This window comes from Coloeus monedula (genome assembly GCF_965178545.1).
Source record: "Coloeus monedula genome assembly, chromosome: Z".
In the NCBI taxonomy this organism is placed as follows: Eukaryota; Metazoa; Chordata; class Aves; order Passeriformes; family Corvidae; genus Coloeus; species Coloeus monedula.
Window position 1 is genome coordinate 65,046,584 of NC_138822.1, and position 21,097 is coordinate 65,067,680.

General features: G+C 39.7%; 1 protein-coding gene across 1 annotated transcript in view; it reads right to left on the reverse strand.

The window, feature by feature from the left end:
• KIF2A (kinesin family member 2A) overlaps window positions 1-17,692 on the reverse strand; it is a 56,043-nt gene extending 38,351 nt beyond the window's left edge. The window contains exon 1 of the mRNA XM_082301946.1: window positions 17,576-17,692. Within this exon, the coding sequence (XP_082158072.1) occupies window positions 17,576-17,639 (64 nt within the window). The 5' untranslated portion in view covers window positions 17,640-17,692. The remainder of the gene's footprint in view (window positions 1-17,575) is intronic.
• Window positions 17,693-21,097: the final 3,405 nt, after the last annotated feature.

Genomic DNA, 21,097 nt, shown 5'->3' on the forward strand with positions numbered 1-21,097 from the left:
AACAGACCTAACCTTGGCTCACGGCTTGCTCATGTTACATCCCTTGTACTTGCCACATCTTCAGCACCACAAATGTGTTACATTAGCTCTGGCAGTGACCATCAACCAAGCACTTAGCTTTTTAAAGGGCATTAACACAACATGTTCTTAGGTGAATGTAAAAATATACTAAAATTTCACACCTACTACAGTCTTGCTGAGGATGACCACTGCAACAGATGCTACTCACGCCTTAGAAGATTATAATACACATTTGTGAAATAGCCATGATTTTCCTATTCATGTTCATGAGTGACTAATGTGAATGTTACCTCATCTAGAGACACCTGGACAGGACTGACCTTCACCCTCTGTCAACTGATAGTCAAAAATTAATATTGTGAAGAACACTATTTTCTTCACTCTTTCTTAAGTAATACAAACTCCAAGTTACATATATAAAAAGAAATATGTTTTGGAGAAGCAGGAAGCTGCAAATTCAGAAGCAGCACTTACCAGACAGAATTACTGTCCATAAAATTACCTTCTGTGCTACAGGTTCCAGTCCTGGCAGCTCTGGGGCTTTCCTGCTCTCACAGAGTTCAAGGAGGTAGAAAAAAAAAATCACCAAATAATGCCTGTAGCGAACTTTAAGGAAAAAATCCCAAATAAAAAGAGAACTCCTGGCTTGGTGTCTCTATCAGCATCAACTATGGGGATGTCCCTATTCAGACTAATCATTGTTTGTCATGGTCCTCCCCACACTACACACACAGTCCTGCTGCTCATCCTCCAAGGAAAAAACAGCAGTAACTGCTGACTGATGTTACTTCCTCCACAACACCAAATGTATTTGATTTTATTTTGTTTCAACGTTTCATTTATCCACAAACCAGTGGATATAGTCTTTTATTTTCATTGTATCTACCACTGTAACACCACTTTCATTTTACTTAATCTTGTATCTACCAGTGTTACACAACTTCTGTTTTACTTAATCATAGAGATTTATTTCAGCTTTGCCAGCCCTCCCTATTGTCTTGTCTGTTACCTTAGTTAGAGTTATCACACTGTCAAATGGACATCAAACATGCACAGTCCCTCCAATATCTCTAAAGCAGTCATTAAATACTAAAAATAACATATAATTTATTAAATATATATTTTAGTATTTATTTTTGTGAATGATCCCTAGCTGCTACAACTCATTTTGTTGTATTATCAAAATTATCACAACAATACCCAAGTCCTTCATATGACACATACGTTACAACCCCATCTTATCATCACTGTAAAGATCTACAATGTAACAGACAGGGATTTTGAGAACAGAAAGCAGTATTACCCAAATCAAGTTTCCCATTTCTGCCTGTATGTTCCAGCTTTGAATTAAAATCCAACTTAATCTACTCTTGCCCCTACATAAAAAGCTACCAAACTCAAATATATCCCAAGCTAGATATGTAGGTAATTTCTGTGCAAGTACCAATCAAACATAGTGCTTTAGAAAAATAGAGTTCACAGATATTACTGACAGTCCACAAAGAAATAAGGAGGGGAGAAATAAACAACACACAGACATGTCAATGAGCTGTGTACAATATTTAGCTTCAAAATACAAATAGTACACTTAATGTCCCTCATACAGCAAACAGGATACAAGTGACTTTTTGGTTCCCCTTCCATCCAACACCAAAAAGCCACTCCACTCTGAACGACTAAATTACTGTGCTCAGCCTAGCTGAACTTGTTAGCTGTCCATACTGAAGCACCTTCTCTATAGAAGTTACTAAGAGCTGCATCCTCACATTTTTGTCTGTTGTGATTTTTTTCTTCTCTCTATCTCCAGTCCTGTCATGTTGTGATTTGGTGGGTTTTTCTGGTGATGTTTCATTTTGCAAGCTGATCTCTAAAATTTCCCTTTACATTCAAAACAAGTCTTCTGTGGTTTCCCCAGTTAGAGGAACACTTTGCTTTTTGCTTCCCTTCAAGGCAGGTCCAATCTCCTTTGGGGGTGGGGTGCTAATATCCTTTTAAGCAGATTTTTCAAGGGCATTATTTTACATTAATAAACTCTGCTTAAAACATCTTTATTTGCTTTCAGAAGCTTCAGCTGCCAGTGTAATCAATGGCAGTCATACCGCTGGCTTCACAAGAGGTTTTCAATACCATCTCACCACGGTAACATTGGGAAGTTTATGCTACATATTGCCTCTGGAGGTGTCAGTGTCAGAGCGGAAGAGGATACATGTTACCAAAGCAGCTGAATTATAACAAAGTGTCTCATTGTGATGCCAACAGATGCACTGATATCTTGACATTTACCAGCAAGTTACCTCAACTGTACCATGCCAGTCATCCTATCATTTTTAAGAGTGTATGAGCTCTCAACTTCTTAATTTACCCACAGAGAAAAGTATTTGGAAGGGAGCACCTTCTAGACATACCTAATACATGATGTTGTAAGTCCCCTTGAAAATTTTAAATAAACTGAAAATATTTCACTTTCATGTTATTAAGTGGTCTGCCTCTGCTATTCACTCAAAAAGCTGCGCTAGCGCCTTGCTGTCAATATATACAAACTTTTTAAAAGATTGCATGTGTTCACAGTAATTTAGTACTCTATGCTCTCCTTTATGGCTTGTACAACACACCTGTACAAGAATTATCTCTACCTGTTACAGTCCGTTAAGAGCATCTGCTTTTCCAACACCATCAACCAGGAGGTGAAATATCCCAGGGAAGCTCCAGATCACTTTCCACAGGAGCACTCATTGCCAAATAACAGTAATTCTGAAATAGCACTTAACCCTCTCCACACTTTGCGACTAGCTAGAATATCAAGGTTTTATGCCTGTCATTTACAGTTTATGATCTCCTAATCTATAGCGAAAGCACATTCACTTTGTGCCACTTCTACCCCAGTTGTTTTGCTCCACACCTCTTAATCTTCCAGCACAACTTATATCTCCAGATAGATGATAATCACACTCTAACAAAGTAATGAAGTCTCCCAAAAGCAGTGTTACTTTCTGTGTTATGACCAGGAATTAATAACTTTAATGAATGGGAAAAACTAGCCAGACAGTCCCAAAACTGATTCCAGAAGGTATGTTGTTAGTTAAAATTACCAGGTAAACTATCATCACCTGTCTTAAGCACATGACCTTTCCTGTGTTAAACTTCATCTGAATCATTTCCTATACTCTACAAAACAGTTTATTAAATTCAGAGAAATTTCAGCCTAACCTTCATAAAATGGCTGATACTGGCAATACTGCACAAAGCCCCTCTCATCCTGATGCCCCGCCACGGCCAATCTCAGCGCCAGGTTTCGATATCATGTTAACTTGCTTCATCTCTATCACACTAGTTCAGGACACAGAGACTAGAACCACTTCAGGATCTGTCCTCCACTGTTTGCTACTACTTTTAGTCAAGGCACTGTACATTCCTAGAATGCTTCAATTAGATGTTATTTTTCCATTTATTTTAGGATGAGCTGTAATCTCCTCTGAAATTAATATTAATGTGATGGCAAATTGCTCCATGGCCTAAAATCTTTTTATTCACTTATGCTGGTTTTGTTGTTGGGGTACCATGACAGTCTGTTCTCTTTGTGATGAGGAGGGGAAGGAACTCCTACAATCTAGCATTTGCTGACAAGGTAGACTGTGTCATGAGCCATGGCATAACCCATGACCAACATTTTCATTCTCAAGCATCAGGCAGTACTAGGATGTAACAGAAAATGTCCTGGAAATCCCTTCTGTGCCTTTTTTTCAGACCTCACTATGGACAGAAACCCTAAGACAACTGGTATGGGATTGGTTCATGTTCACAACTGCCCTGCAACAGCATCTTTCATGGCATATTGCTTGGATATGAGCACTTTAGTGCCCTGTCCAGGTCCCTCAGCTGTGCCTGCGGTAGCAAGTAGCCCACTGCTGCAGCAGGTGCAGAGAGGTCTCATACCATATGTTTTGCAGGGCACTGGGGGGGGGTCTAGCACCACAGTCTGGACACCCCTTGCCAGAGTGCATCATGCACCTATCTTGAATGTACCCTTCAGTTACATTTCATCCAAAAGGAATTTGGTGTGCTCCCCGGCTACTTTAACAATGAACTAAAGCACAGCAGAAGGAAGTTAAGTGATGATCAGAAGACATGTGTCCAAAGTCCATTTTCTATATGAACTGAAATCCTCGTTACAGATGCACCCCTGTGGACCCAAATGGCACATCTAGAGCATCAAGACCCCTTAATTCACCTTGACCTAAACAAAAATGAGAAAATTGCATTGCAATCTCCCACTATGATGCTTTTAAGAGCACGAATAGGTGCATGTGCTGCATATCCACATACATGCACAAGAATATGAAAGTATGATGCTTACTAAAATAAAGGACTGTCCAAGAAGTGACAGACAAAATGATGCGATTCAGGCTTCTCCTCAAGAACCAGTCACAGGAGTCTAGGTTTTCTGTAGGAGGCAGGTCATCTGGTTCACTCCAGATGGGAGCCCGGAAGTGAACTAGCACATAGGCACTGAGAATTATCATGGTACCAGGACACTAGACTAAAATCAGGTGCAAGATAAATTCACAGTCAAAACAGTACAAATTGTGAAATATTTTAACCCTCTGTATGAGAAGATTGCATGCAAACAAGTACTAATGAAGTAAGGCATTGGGAAAGAGAAGCATGTTTTCTTTTATTATATAGGCCTTTCAAAACATTAGCTACAAACTTACAGAATGTCTTGACCCTAGTGTTTAGTAATACTCTGTATTACACAGAATTTTCCATCTGATCCTTTGACAAAACAGCTTTTTGGGTAGTTATACGTCATGACACCAAAAGAACCTCCCAAAAATAAAGGAGTACAGAAAAAAAGTGGCAGATGAGCTTCAACATTAAAACAAAGGAAAGATAACACATCCAGAGAAAATGAATCTTAATTACGGCTTTACAATGCTGAATCTGAAATCTCTGATCAAGAGATCCTTAAGTTGACACAGCTCTCTAAAAACATCATTGCCTAACCATGAACCTGCAATGACAAAAAAAAGCTGTTGAAACTTAAAAGCCAGTATCCTTTTCAAGCTATAAATAAAACTTTGGTACACCCACATCTCAAGTACTCTGGCACAAGTCTTCACACCTCAAAAAAGATGTAGTGGAATAAGAGAAGACAACTAAGAAGACAAAGAGAATGAGGATATTAAGCAGGTAAAGACCGTTCACTGTTAAGGAGAAGACTGAGGGTGGACTTAGTTAAACTTTACATCCATAAAGGACAAAATGAATGAAAACTATTATTGACGAAATTCTGCAAGACTAAAGCTGGGAGCAGTCTCTTAAGGCACAGGTTACATACAGATGAAAGTGGTAATGTACCTCTGTATGCAGAAAGCAAGGAACTTCTAAATCTTGTGTCTGCAAGAGGCAGACAGTGTAAGTTTGGTCACAAACGTATTCAGTAAATTCACAGATGACTGGTCTATAAATGGCTAGGACTAGGCAAAGTCGTACTTCTAACATCCTAGATATAATTCTGGACAGTGGGGGAAGACAAAGACTTTGGACAAAGACGAGGCTGATGTGCTTCCCCTAAATAGCCTCTAGTTGCTGGGCTAGATGAACCACCCATCTGATCCACTAGGGTGGATATAGAAGTGGTGAGCTTACTGAAGTATTGTAAGTAGCAAGGAGACTGAGGAACCTCCAAAAAAAGCAAAAACACTTCAGCAGATTAAAAAAAAAAAAAAACCAAAACAAACCCAACTTTCTCCAATGTCAGTAAAAGTCTTATAAGGAGAGTAGGTAAAAAGTTTTCATTCATATTTCATACAGTAAAAATTTTGTCATATATTCCCACAGCAATACCCCTTCTAAAGTGTAAAAAAAAAAACCCAAAATGAAACAATAATAAACTACCCATTTTCAAAATTCCTGCGAGGTTTTCCAGCACCTGCTGGTCCCTTCCACAGCCCATATGAATCCCTTTCAGTTCTTGTATTTAAGAAAGATTAAGCAATCAGAGATGCAAACTTTATTCAAATAAGAACAAGACATCAATGTATAAAATGATCATATTTGCTGTCCTTTAGCAAATTTTTCTTTTACTGATGCAGCATAAGTGAAGGTTCCATTCAATTCCTGGTAACATTTGCTCCTGTCCCATGAGTTCATGATCTGTAAACAAGTCGCAGGAATAGTTCAGTATCTTATATATATTTTTTAATAGTTTTGTAAAACTGAATATAATTTGACATCTTTTTTGTATTTAGTCAGCAGTTCCTTGGAGACCTTTAGAACAACTTTGCAGGCAGCTTCTGTAAACTTCTAAAACTGCTTCTCAAAATTACTCTCAGAATACTTCTTCACATGTTTTTGCAGATCCAGGACCTCTGTGTTCAGGATAAATTTCACTGCAATTATTAGATTTATTATTTATTAGCATTTATTAGATTCAGCTCAAGTATGTCCTTATATGGCATTGGCTGGGATAGAGTTATCTTTCTTCCTAGCAGCCAGTATACTGCTGCATTTTTGGTCTAGCAAGAGGGTTGAAAACACACTTAGGCTTTGGTTGTTAATACTTAGTGCTTACCCCAAATCAAGGACATTTTAGTGTCCCATGCTCTGCCAGTGAGCAGGTGCACAAGAGCGTGGGAAGAAGCATAAGCAGGAGAGTTGACCAGAACTAGCCAAAGGGATATTCTTTGTTTTTACAAGGGCATGTAGTGATAGGACTAGGGTAACAGCCTTAGACTCACAGAGAGTAGGTTTGACTGGCTATTTAGAAAAAATTCTTTGTTGTGAGGGTGGTGAGGCACAGGAACAGGTTCTCAAGAGAAGCTGTGGATCCCTGGAAGCTTTCAAGGTCAGACTGCATAGGGCTCTGAGCAACTAGGTCTAGTGGAAGGCATCCCTGCCCACAGCAGGGGTGATGAGGTAGGGGAAGCGGATGATTTCTTGGGTCCTTTTCAACCCAAATCATTCTATGATCCTGTCACTCCATATTTACAATGTCATGCCCAGTACATAAACCAGGGCAAGTAACCTGGGAGGGCCCAACTTGCTGCATGGGGACAGACTGGACATTGGTGAGCAGGTGGTGAGACCTTGTTCTATGCATCACTTGCCTTTTTTGGGGCTTTATTTCTCTCTCTCTTACTGCTGTCTCCCTTTCATTACAAGAATGTTACTGTTTTTACCACTACTACTACTACTACTATTGGTAGTAGTAGTGTTCAATCATTAAACTGGTTTTTTTTTTCAACCTCCAAGTTTTACCTTTTTCTGTTTTTTTTCTAATTCTTCTCCCCATCCCACCAGGGATGGAGGTCTGTGGACGGAGCAAGCAGCTCTGTGGTACTTAGTTGCTATCTGGGATTAAACCTAGACAGTCATTTGTGGCTACAATATGCTGCTGGTCAAGAATTTCTCTTGCTTCTTTCCAGTCCCATGAGATATTTTTCTCTCTCATGGAAGATACGAGTAGAGCTCTATAAACTATGAACACCTGTGACCTTGAAGAGCTTTGTTTATAGTACAGTAGAAAAATACTTTGATAATGGATGTTTTAGGATTTTAGCCAATCACCCCAAGGGGTGGCTGATCCTTTGACCAATTAGACTATGAAGGAAAAAGTCTATAAAAGAATTTGTAAAATAATTAAATAAATCAATCTTGTTGCACAATGCCTGCCTGTTGGATCTCTCTTCTCCTCCCCACCACTGCAGGACACCATGATAGTCTTTCAAACAGCATTTGGATTTAGTGGTTGTTGAAATTTGCTTAGTAACAGGATTTAAGATTGTGGTGGATTAAAACAGTGTGGTGAATATAATCTGCAAAAGATTGACATGACTTGGCCAGTCTTCTCCCTCCCTTCCCTCCTTTTTCACATTGGTTGCTGTTTGAATAAATGGCAAAGACATCCTTTTCATGATTTTCTCTACTTTCTCTGAAGCTGACCATACCTGTCTAAAAACAATAGCTTCTTGCATCACACAGAAAATTTTTACCAGCACCTTCTACAGATATTTTCAAATGGTAACCTTTGCTTTTCATGACCCATCCTGTCAAACAGAGGTTTGTTGGAGCTTTTTTTTCTCTTTACTTTACAAAATTATATTTAGGAAGAACATGTACCATTACTTAATTCATTACAGAGCTGCCAACTGTTATTCCAGGTTAAAAGTGAGAAGACTTTATTCTCACACAAATTTAAAGCTTGTATTTTATCTTAGCAAGGTTCTGAAACTTCAAACCAACAAGAAAACTTTAAGTAGTATTTTAATTCTTCTGTGCTTGATGAAAGCTTATTGTAACTTAAAAATCATCTGGTCGTGATTAAAATATTGACATTATTCATCACCACCTGAATTCCTATTGTACTAAAATGCCAAAATTTACACTGAAGTTCAGATCATAAAAATACAGAAGTACAAGAAAATATAACCCAAAGCAGGATTAGAAATTTTGAGTATTCAAAAACCTAAGTGTTCATATGCTTTTCAAGCTGATTTGACTTCCACTGACCTCTTCCTAGAGCCAGAGACGCTCATTAGCACATCACTATGCATTCCTGCATCTCTATAGATGAAACACTTCTACAGATCAGTTGTGCAAACTACACCAGTTGGAAATACTCCTCAAACTCTGTATGTAGTTTAGCCACAGAATAAAAGTAATACATTTTAGTGACTACAAAATGTGCAGCCCTGTGCAACAAAATTTCTAGAGCCAAACTCTGCAAGGGCATAAGTATGCAACACACCTTGCTTCTAAAGAGAAAGTTTTAAACAAACCCCACTATCCACCTCCCTCCACCCACACATTCAGTGTGCTCATCCACTGAAGACAGCTCTTAAATAAACAATTCTGTCATTAACAGAAAAGACTAAAAATACACTTCTAATACCTGGAATTACACAGATCTTTGAGTGCCTGATGGGAGCCAAAAGAACATCAAACTTCGAAAACTCCGCAAAGCTGCAATAAGTTTCCAATAACTTGTAAGTAAGTAACATTCTACTAAGTTAACAGCATTACTACACACTTAAAAATTAAAACAAAGTAAAAGCCTTTTTGTTATCTGCAAGTTACTTTGTTATTGGTTGGGATAAGACAATTAGTTTCACATGGTGTTGGGTGTTCAGTGGCAGAAAATGCAGCAGACTGGCCCCTTAGCAAGCCTGGGAATCCCAAAAGCAGCTTATGCCTGATGGAACCAAGAACTGCCACTAAATAAAAACTAAGCTACTCTGAAAGCATATTTATTTGAATAAAGCAAAATAAAAAACTCTACTACCACATTCAAGCCTTTAAAGCAACTAAATCCCCCATTCTTCTTCCAAGAGTCAAAATACAGTATCAGATCCAGGGTTGCTAAACAAGACCCAATTTAAAAAAAAAAAAAAAAAAAGACACAAGAAAAAAACTGATCAAGTGGCTTAATTAAATTAAATCTAATTGGTAATTCCCATTTTTGAAAACGATCATTAAAAGTTTTGGTTAGACACAGTTTTACAGAGTTGTCTTTTAGAGCCACTCCTTACCCACTCCTTTTAAGCAATTCTAAAATTAACTTGGGTTCTTAGCAACAAGAAATAACTGAATTTAGACTGTAATAGTAGAGTTATCAGAAGTCTTCTAGGCATGTGCTGCTCAATGGTTCAGTGCACTACACACATTTTTAAAAAAACTTATAAGCATAGTCTGATAAATTCATACTTTTTTCCAGGAAAGGTAAATCTAATGTATTTTTACACACAGCTTTATTGCCTTTTGTCTAACAAATGTAAAACCTAGTTTTACATATTTAGCAATGACCAAATTCAAATGCAGCAAAATTAGCTTCGCAGAACACTTTTTAATAATGAAATGGCAATGCCATCTTTTTAACACCCTCCCTGAGAACTACTACCTGTGGCTGCCCGATTTCCCCAGAGCAATTACCAGGCATGGAGAAGAGCGGTACAAGAAATCATCAAGCCTCCTGTTCTACCTCCATGGGGGACTGCATGCCAGGAAAGCATTTAACGGTGGTAGATGAATTCACTGACTTCTAGCATATCAATGGTATGTGAACGCTCTAAAGTCACAATTGACCTTATCATGATACCTTCTGGGGCTATGAACAAAGCATGTTTCCAGGTTATCAGACACAGTCAACACTGTCTCATGGCTAAACACTTAGTACAGAATTCAAAGCATCCCTTTACAGAAGTCAAAGGTGTAGGAAAGTCATGTCAATCTATCTCTGTATTTGGAACACTATAGAAAAATACAGACTGTTTCATTCTTTGAGTGAAAATAAAAAAAATTGTACCCAAAAGCAATATAAAACTGTAAATGCTTTTAGGAAAGGAACTAGGGCAGGAAAAGAAAACAGCACATGAGCCTGTACATACACAATACAAACAGGTTTGAGGCTACAGCTAATAGCAGTTTTAGACAATCTATATCTAAACAATGTATCTAAATCATAGTTTTAGTTCACTGCCCTCCTTTCCTCACACATTTAACACAAAGCTAAGCCAATGCAGCAGGCAGAGCAAAGCAGTCTAAAGTTAAACATCCTAATAGTCAAAACTAACTGTAGCTAATGTAATTATGAAAAGTGTCTAACAGTCTTACATAAGTAAGGAAACATCTGCCCAAACCCAAGAAAAATTACTCCAAACACTATAGCTAGGAGTACTTGGTTTCATGTCTATATTCAGTGCATTACTGAGAACGATTTAAATAAAACCCCAAATACCAAGTCACAATAAAACCTAAAGGTTTGGAATATACGACTACAAGCAAATGTTTTAAAAGGTTGTTAGACGGAATTTCAAAAACATAAAAAGACTTCTGAAAAGACATGAGTTGTAAATCTGGAAAACATACGTAAGCTTTCAAGCAATGAAAAAGAACTGTTCATATATTTGAAAGCTTTTTTGTGTTTTAGAAATAGATAAAGAGATATAACAAAGAATGTATTGCAGTTACACAAAAATCTTCTATCCTACATCTGAAAATACACACTGAAAGCATATACACCTCCAAATAGCTTTATCTATGCTACAGAGGTGTAACGAGAAATTTACTATTAAGATCCCATGTCTTCTTAAAAACTCTTCAATTTTAAATTACAAACACCTTCATGCCCGATCATATATTATATTTTATATACATTCTCACTACTGGACAATGTAAAGACTGCTTAACAGTCCTTATTGTGAAATTCTGTATCTTACTTCTTGTATCACATTAGAAATTTAACTTAATTCTGAAGTTAACATAAACCTTCTATATATCAAAAGTAACAGAATTCTTTTCCTCTCTGGAATAGACATAATGTGAACAATTATAGGGAACACATTTTAGTGCTCACCATGGGTTGACCACAGCATTCTTCTTGATCCTAAATCCTGTCATACAGTATGGTGAGGAAGACAAGAAAACCCAAGAAAATATACGACAGGAAGAAAAGTTGGGGAAAAAAAAAAAATCGCCCTTCATGATACAAGCAATAAAAGTTTACAAAGAAAGAACTCAAACAGTAATAGAGCAAGGAAGTTAATTTACTCCATCTACTGTTACTTATTCCTCAAGCACAAAAAAACAAAACATAAAAAGAAAACCAAACCAAACCGAATCAAAAAAAAAACCACCTTAGTACACTCTGCAAGTCAGGACAATAAATAGGCTACAGATTTTGTGCTCTGAGAAAAGACCTCACCTGGTAAATACTTCACACTCATTTCTCTACCTTGTTCCACAGTAAGTGGATGTATGAAAAAAACCTCAAAAGGCTAGTTTATCTCCTACAGCAAACAGAAAGAGATACTACTGCAATGACATTACTCTTCAGACAAGCATGACTTCTTCCCCATGATTTATTGTCTCGTCCCACCTCAACAAGGGGAAACGTGATGCTTGGTGCCATAGCAGCGCACCAAAATCTTCCATTCATAAAGCCACAAGAAGAAAAGATGAGTGTGGATACAATATTGCTCCTAGCAAGAATTTTCTTGCTTCTTTCCAGTCCCGTGAGATACTTTTCTCTCTCGAAGAAGATACTAGTGGAGTTCTATAAACCAAGAACACCTGTGACCTTGCAGAGCTTTGTTTATGGTACAGTAGAAAAATATTTTGACAATGGATGTTTTAGGATTTTAGCCAATCCCCCCCAAGGGGTGGCTGATCCTTTGACCAACTAGACCATGAAGAAAAAAGTCTATTAAAGAGTTGTAAAATAATTAAATGAAAGAATCTTGCTGCCTGTTGGATCTGTCTTCTCCTCCCTACCACTGCAGGACTCAGTGATAGACAAGCAATACTGGGCTCAGGCAACAGGCCACCATAGAGCGTAGGTGCAAAGAACAATAATTCTACCTATTAAATAGAAACAAAGAACAGATTCCTCCACAACATGATTACTGGGGGAAAAACATGCAATTCAAGCTCTGTGATCCTAGTTGCCATGTACAGTTCTAAGGGCATTACTGCCAGTAAATAATGCTGTATTAAACACTTATGGAACAAATATAAGAAGATTTTCTTAAGATTAGGACTCAACTATTGTTATTCATCTTGCAAAAAAGCTATTTCCACAAAATACAAAAGGCCTATATAAACATCTGAGAATCTGTGAGTTACAGTGAAAATTCATGGCTTAATGAAAGCAGAACGCTTAAAAAGTTATTTCAAAAAGGACACAGAAAATTTAATACATCCTCTTGGTCAACTCTTCAGAGGGAACAATCACCAAAAACTTTGGATGTAACAATGATAACCTACACTGGATAAGCCTAAATGTTGGACCCATTAGCTGGACCAGCAACAGCAGACTTGAAACCCTTGGTGTGTTCTGGCTATTATGGAAGCACAAAGATACATTGTGTCTGTACGGCTTACATAGGGATTAGGTAATTGAGTCAAATGATTTAAATGTGGTAACAAAAAACTCTTAATCATAGGGAACAAATAGATGTACGTCACCAAAGGAAAGAGTAAAAGCACATTACCATTTAAATCTATCCTCAAGAGCTTGTAAAATAGGGTGACTACCCAAACCTGAACAGAAATTTTATAGCATCATTAAACCTTCTATCCTGCTATAAAATCATTCTTACTATTGGGAGTTGTACATAAATAAAGATACAGGGTTACCCAGAAGACAGAGGATGCTACAGACCTCTCAACTCTGAGAAACGAGTTTCACAGAAACTGGGTTTTAAAGAAACAAAGTATAGCCCTGACTGTTGCCAAAATGTAATCTCATTTGTATCTGAAGGTGAAAACAGTTACCATGATGTTTTAGCAAGACTAAGGAGAGAGGAGCTCTCAGTAGATTTTGGACAGAATGGATTATTCTCTACCACAACCAGTTCCAGCTGCTCTAGACACAAATGAAGAAAATTCTTAACTAGGCAGTTTAAAACAACACAGCCACGGGCAAGATTTCTTCCTACGTCACAGCAATAAGACGTTATCTAAACTACAGACTCAGGAAGAACAGAAACTACTGTTCACTGTTGCTGGTGTATTTTTTGTTTTTATTGTAAAACTGGATATCCCTATCATCCTTCTTAAAATTCTGCTATGCTTCTAGATTCAATCTCCTCTGGTAACAAGCTCCATGTGATAACTGTACCTAGTCCTTTCTCCTTTTAAAAATGTCAAGTTTTCATTTTCAAACATTGACAGCTCTCCTATTCTTGTATTATGAAAAAAAGGGGCATAAAATCATGATCTTTTTTATACCAGTTGATGGTTAATCCTTAAAAATTCAGGGTTTTTCCTTTCCTGAAAGTTCAGTCAGATCTTAAGTCATTCTCCTGATTACAAGAGTGTCCCTTCTCCTCATGCCTCTACATTATTTCTGACACAGTGATGTCAGAATTTTACTTGCCTCTTCCTCCCTCCTTCCCACCCTACTTTCAAAATGGGCAAATACATAATTAATTTCTCTTTCTAGGTAGTATTTCAGATATGCAAAGATGGAAAGAACAGGAACAGTCTGAGGAGGAAATGGACAGAAAAAGAAAAAGAAATTAATCAACCTACTAAAGAGCTGCAGAGTAGAAGTGATTTATCTTATTTCAGCAAAAGACTGCATTTATGGAGACAAAACGTGGAAGATTCTTTCTCCAAGTAGTTATACTGGTCTTTGTCATAATTAATGGAATAATGCACAAGAAAGTGTAGACACAGGTATAAGTTCACACATTAAGTGGCAGGCTATTATTTTTTGTGTAAAGGGAATTCATCAACTGACAAATGCCCATCTGTAGACCTCAACAAGGGACATCTTCTGGACAGGATCATTACAGTGAGTCTGGCAGGTACCTTCTGGTTTCCTTCTCACTGCCCTAAGCTTCCATGTGATAAGGCACATTTTTTCAAATGTGGAAATGCAGCCCATCCTTAACAATTTGCAGCCTAAAACAAAGTTGTTCTTTCCCATTTCCAAGACAGACTACCAAGGCATATTCAAGCAATATACATAAATTAAACCAAGCAGTAAATTCCAGTATCAGAAGTTACTATAAAAACCTGAACTAGCTAACCACTTAGTACCTCTTACAATACATGAACATAACTAGTTATTCCAGTTGTAACTGGAAATACTATCTGCAGCTATGGTACATATAGGCAACAGTTATAACAATGTTTACCCACTGAGAAAAAACAGCAAGCAGCTCTGCAACATCTGTCCTTGAAAATGCTGGGGTTTATCCAAACTTGTTTTTATGTGGTTTTGGCCATAACTTCTAACAATGCCTTTCTTTTGTACAACATTTATTTTCTATTCAGTCCTATAATAAATCTCTCACTTCAGGCTAATTAGAAATTGTCAAAATGACAGAATATGTGACTTTTCTTTCCAGAATGTTCTGGTCTTACTTGTAACAATCATGATTCACCAAACAAATGCATTTCTTTTAGCTTTCCTTTTTACTTAAAAAAATAGTTCTCTGGAATTAATAAAACTCTGTATTCAGAAGTTAAGATGGTAGATAGATGAAAAAACCTGCATACTTTTTCACTGACCCCACTAACGAAGTAAAACTGTTCTTTTTTGGATTCAGCAAATAACCAGGTAAGTAAGAAAAACTTAAACAATTACTATATCTAACTCTTAAAATAATATTTAGTTTTAAAAAAGACACATCACTACAGATAAGACAGTATGTAAAAAGAAAAGCCCACATGAACACATCCCTCTCTCCAAAAGTTTCCTAAACAGTTTTAATGGTGCTTTCTCAGCCAAGGGCAGCTGATATGATAGACAGCCCTGATTCTTCCTAGGATACAGCTCTGGGGAGAGCAGATCCAGAATATCACATGTAAAGACCTCCATGTCATCCTGACTACGTATTTCCTACATACTAATACTGCTGGGGTCACAGATCCCTCCATAAGCTACTGGAACACACTAATTGTGCAGAAAACTAGCACATCCGGAAGTTTTCTACTGTGTTTAGTGAATCAAATCATCAATTAACATATTAAATAATCAGAAGAAAAAAATCATTAGACACACTGGATGGGAGAAAGCCTGTAGGAACAACTCAGCTGACAGAGGCACAGGCAGCAAGACCCTCCCCTTGTCAACAGGAACAAGATCAATTTCCACTGCTGTGGAACCACAGCTGAGGTTAGAAAACTACCTTCTATGAGGCAATGCAATCTAGTGCTGGCTGCCCTTCCATACCTCTCACAAAATGCTCCCTTCCACATACCTAGGACAGCTTCTCCTGCAGTTTAATGGGAAGAGAATGACAGCTGCAGTAGCCTGAGCCAGAACAGGACCTCTCCTTCAGTCCCAAAATAAAACAAGGATGCTTCACAATAACCAGGACCCACCACTTAGTTATGATACTTCAGTCTTGTTCACACAAGGCCCTACTTAACACAAACCCTCAAAACCCTACAGTTTGAGCAACTGCTGTGAAGACATCTCCCTAGTATGTATTACTGATGTTTAATATACTTAATGTGCTGCATTGCCTTTTTCAGTGATACAGCGAAATACATAAACCACTAATAGCAAGGAAAATAAATATTGTTACATTCGAGAGTTACCAAACTCACTTCTGATATTAAAAAGTGTGTAGAACCCTATAGAAGGGAAAACAAGAGCAACAAAGCATTTTTGTGCCTTAACTTCCAGAGGCATACAAACCAAACAGCAAAGTTTCTTAGGAGTTCACACAGACATCAGAAAAAGTTTTACAGGTTGCTATTGTGAGGCTTTCTGAAATGCCAGACAGAGACCCACAGGAGTTATGCAAATAATTGCCAGACCAATCAGATTCTTCACGCGGCAGACAAGCCATTCAGCACAAATTGAGAGGTTGGGAGTAATCCAGTGTCCAGCCAACACCAACCATTATTTTATTGTATGGTTGAATTGCAGACAGGACACAAGAAAGACAAGCCACATAAGGCTTGTTGGCTGCTTTTTTCCTGCCTCATGACAAAAACATGCTAGCTTCAGAGCCTTTGACTTCCACATCCCTCTTCCCTTAGAAACATCTGCTTATTCCAAGCTCCTGGATCCCAGCAAAAAAAAAAAAACCACAACAACAAAAATTTTCCAGAAAATCCCTCAGAACCCCACCCCAGTTTAGCAGGTTTCACAGACCTCACAGAGGCTGAGAAAAGACTACACATTCCCACTCAAATCCAAGAGCTGAAGTGATGAGTGACCTGCCATTGATTCAGCCAACTTCCCATTTCAGATGTCTCCTAACATACAGAACCACTGAACTGTTGGGATTGGAAGGGACCTCTGCAGATCATCCAGTCCAACCCTTCTGCCAAAGCAGGGTCACCTAGAGCAGGTTACACAAGAACATGTCCAGGTGGGCTTTGAATATCTCCAGAGACAAATATGAAGAGCTGGCACCCTAAACCTGTCATGCACGCCTCCTTGATTCACATGGATTTCCAGATAGCATCACACATCCTCCCACCAGGAGAAGCTGGGCAAGACGAGAAACACTGGATCCCCAACAGAAAAATTACAACTCACGGGCATAAACAGCAAGTACTCTCCTTACATTTTAATCACAAAGAACATCTAAAATAATAACATCGTGCTTTCTGCCAAGTGATGGAAATGTCCAAAAGCATTCCTGTCAGGGCATTACCGTTGTGTCCATTTTCAGAGCACCGGAGGAGACAAGAAGTTACCTTTTTCATATGAAAGGCTTTTCCTCACTCCCTCCCTCCCTCTCTCTCCCCATCACCTCATCCCGCCCCCCCGCCCCCCGAAGGCCCTCCTACCTTCCTGCCAAAAGCTCCCCGGCTCCCCTCCCACCGACCCACGCCCCAAACCCCACCCCACCCACCCCCGGCCACCCCGCACGTCTCGGTGCCCGCCCCACCGGCGGGTCCCCCTCGGGTCCCCCCGAGCCCCCCCCGGCCCCGCCCGTGCCCCCGTGACAACCGCAGCGCGCGCCGGGCGTGGCCCCGCCCCGGCCCCGCGCACACAATGGGCCCCGGCGCGCGCGGCCCCGCCCGGCCGGGATGCGGGGGGGTGCTCCCGGCCGCCGCCCCCCCCCCCCCCCGGCCCGCTCACCATCGCTGCGCTTGATCTCCACGTAGATCCCTATCTGGATCTTGCCGAAGTTGGCCGCTGCCATCGCTTCATGGGGCGCACGGGGGAGATCGGAGGCGTCGCCGGCTGGGCACACCGGGTGCAGGGAGGGGGAGGCCGTGCACGGCGGCAGCGGCGGCGGCTCTGGGCGGGCGCGACGGGCGGCCGGGGAGGAGGAAGGGGGGAGCGGAGAAAAGGCGCCGGCCGGATACAACAGGCGCTGTGGGCGCTGCTGCGCCTGCGCGGCCGCCGCGGCGTCACGGCAGCACCGGCTCGCGGGAGGGGGCGGGGACGCCGCGCGGCCACCGCCCCGCGCGCCCCGCCCACCGCGGCTCCGCCCCTCGCCCCGGGCGCGCGCAGAGGGCGCGGGCACCGCGGGCGGCTCCGGCCGTGCTGGCGGCCGCGCCTCGGGCCCTGCCCTGGCCTGCGGCACGCACGCACCCGCGCCCCTGCGGCACCAGATGGTGGCCGAGCCGCTCTGGAGCGCTAATGTAATAGCTTTATCTACCTGCTGCCTGCTCCTGCGGCTCCCGTGTACACAGCAGAGCTGCTTAGGAGCAGCCGTCCTGCTCCCCAGCCTGCCAGCACTTCTTGTGTCCAAGGAAAGCACGTGGTTCCTGGGTATGCCCTGTACGGGGCTAAGCGTTTGACTCGATGATCCTTGTGGATCCCTTCCAACTCAGAATACTCTCTGATGCTGTGAAGGCCACCCCGTCAACAGCCTCCATCCATTTAGGGAGCCTCCAGGGAAGCTAGAGAAGGGCTTTTTGTCAGGAACTGTAGTGATAAGTCAAGGAATAATGGGTACTAATTGAAAGAGGGGAAATTTAGGTTAGATGTTAGAAAGAAATTCTTTGTGAGAGTGGTGAGACATTGGAACAGTTACCCAGGGAGGTTGTAGGTGAAGTCCCAACCCAGTCAGTGTTCAAGGCCACGTTGAAAAAATCCTTGAGCAACCTGGTCTACTGGGACGTCTCTGCCCCATGGAAGAGGATCTGGGACCAGATGATCTTTAAGGTTCATTCCAACTCCTTAACATTCTACAATTCTATGACCTTTGCCTCATGCCCTGTGTCTTTATACAGCTTAAATAAAAATAAAACACACTTCATCTTCCACATTTCCCTATTGTGACTTCTGCATCCCAGGCAAGCCACTGTGTTGCACATTGCCTCTTGGGTTTCTCCTCCGAGGGCAGTTCCACATACGATGAATCTGCCACCAGTTTAAAATTGTCCTTCCTGCACAGCTTCTGGTGACCTTGAACATCATCACAATAAACCCCTTAATTACTTGCCAAACAAAAGCCAGTCTAGTAAAAATAATCCCCCAATCCACACATCAAAGGGTGATACGAAATGACAGCTGACACCCTGCCACCCCACTGAGAGCTATGCCCTCCCAGTCAGCCTGCCACACTCCTTGCCTCACCTCTTCCCGCAGCCCCCACTGACAGTTCCATACTGAAATCAGTATGACACCTGGAAAGTCAGAGTCAAGACATCAGAGCTCCTGATTCCTACAGCCTTTGTTCATGTAGAGTAGCAGCTGTGGTGGTACAACTTCCCCCACCACACTATGATCTCAGAAATACTCATTAGGCCTTGATGAACAGCACCTGAGCTAAGCTGCTCTTGAGCTTATCAGAAACACTGTCTGCCCTCAGGAACTTACCTTGTCTAATGAGCTCCTGTGTTTTAATCAATAAGCTTGGAAACTTATTTTTATTGCCTGAAAAACAACCCAAGTCAAACAACACTTTTGTCATTGAACTTTCAGGGAAAGTTACAGACCTGAATTGTGGCCAGGATGGAAAATTGCTATGACTAAAGCTCACTCTCTTGTGACCCTATACACAGTGGTCATGAAACCCTTTGTGCTCACCTCCACTGTTTTATTTCTGATTGGTTTGATTAAACCTTCCCTGATGTTTTTATATAATGTGAAATTAAAACCATTCCGATTCTCTGGTCAGATGCAGAGTAATGGAAAAGTGCCTCATTTGAAATAGTTAAATATGAAATAATACATTATTTTTCGTATTACTTGCTTTGTGTTACTCCATAAATGTTAACATGTGAATGGTAAACTATGTATGCTTTTCTGGAAAATTATTTGACTCCTGTCATTGCAGAAATAGATGACTACTTTTACAAACAAATCATCCCATTGAGGTAACAAAGCCGTATCCTAGAAAAATATACACAACTTTAAGTGTTTACAAAAGTGGGTTCTACTCTAAAATAAAATAGGTCTTAAGCACACATAGATCTGGACATAACCCTGAAATCTCTCAAACACTTTGACCTTAGTCCAGCAAATAATTTTAAAATATTCTAAACTTTAAACACATACTTGAATTTGACTTATGAAGACCCACAATTACTGTTTTGCTGTATACGCTGTGTTAACTGAGATTTTTTTGTTATTGTCATGAAATACACATAGAGGCTTTCATAGAGCAAGTCAGCAATGTCCAGAAAACTGCTAGTTTGTGCCTGGAAAATGAACAGGGCTAATAGTAAATAAATTCAAAATATTTTAAATATATGAAAAAGCATTATAGGACGTTTTCCTGTGGAATTAAAGATCCCTAACTGGTTGGGGTTGTAAGAATGTATTCTTCTTATTATTTTTTTTAAGAAAAAGCTTCCTAAACTTATTCCTGTGTACCAGGTCTTTCTTACCTAGTATACTAAATACATAGCTCTTCCAAATTGCCATTAATATTAATGTATATTCAATCCAGTGTTAAATAGAAGAATGAAAGCTTTGAGTTCCAAAATCTAGTTATGCATTTTTAATTGAGGTATAGGAAAATTTTATTGTATAGAATATAGCATTTTATGGGCCCCCAATGTAGAATTACTCTGATCATTTTTTAGAAGGCATATTTATGGCTTCTAAAGTAATGTTTACAAAATTCCAAGAGCCATATGTGCCTACTTTTTATGCATCAATAGCATCAGTACATACTGCTCTTGCCAATACAGAAAAATAATACAGTTACTGAACCTTTGTCATTCACTTCAAAACTTTGACTGCTGTTGGACTAGTCATCCAAAATAGTGGAAAACGATCATGCACCAGTTATGTTTCAACTGTTAGCAGGAATTCTTCAGTCTTTAACAAACACCAGCATCTGCTTGCATTTCACACAGACACAATTAAAATTTTTAATTTGCTGTATTTCAATATAAAAATTGCTTGATAACGTAGAAATCATTTATTATTAAGTATTTTAACTATTTCACAGCATATGAACAAATAAGATTTATCACAGTACACATCTATAATCATACTGATACGAAATTATTTCTTTTTAAAGCTCAACTCTGAAAATATTTTTCTGTTTCCATTAATGCATCTGGTACCAAATGTGTATGCAGGGCAGACAACAGTCACGTTAAAGGAATGTGTGGTCACTGGTAAGATTAAAAAAATAAGTCAAAATATTTATTATATAGAAACAAATTTTAAAAGGAGACATTATACAACTGTATC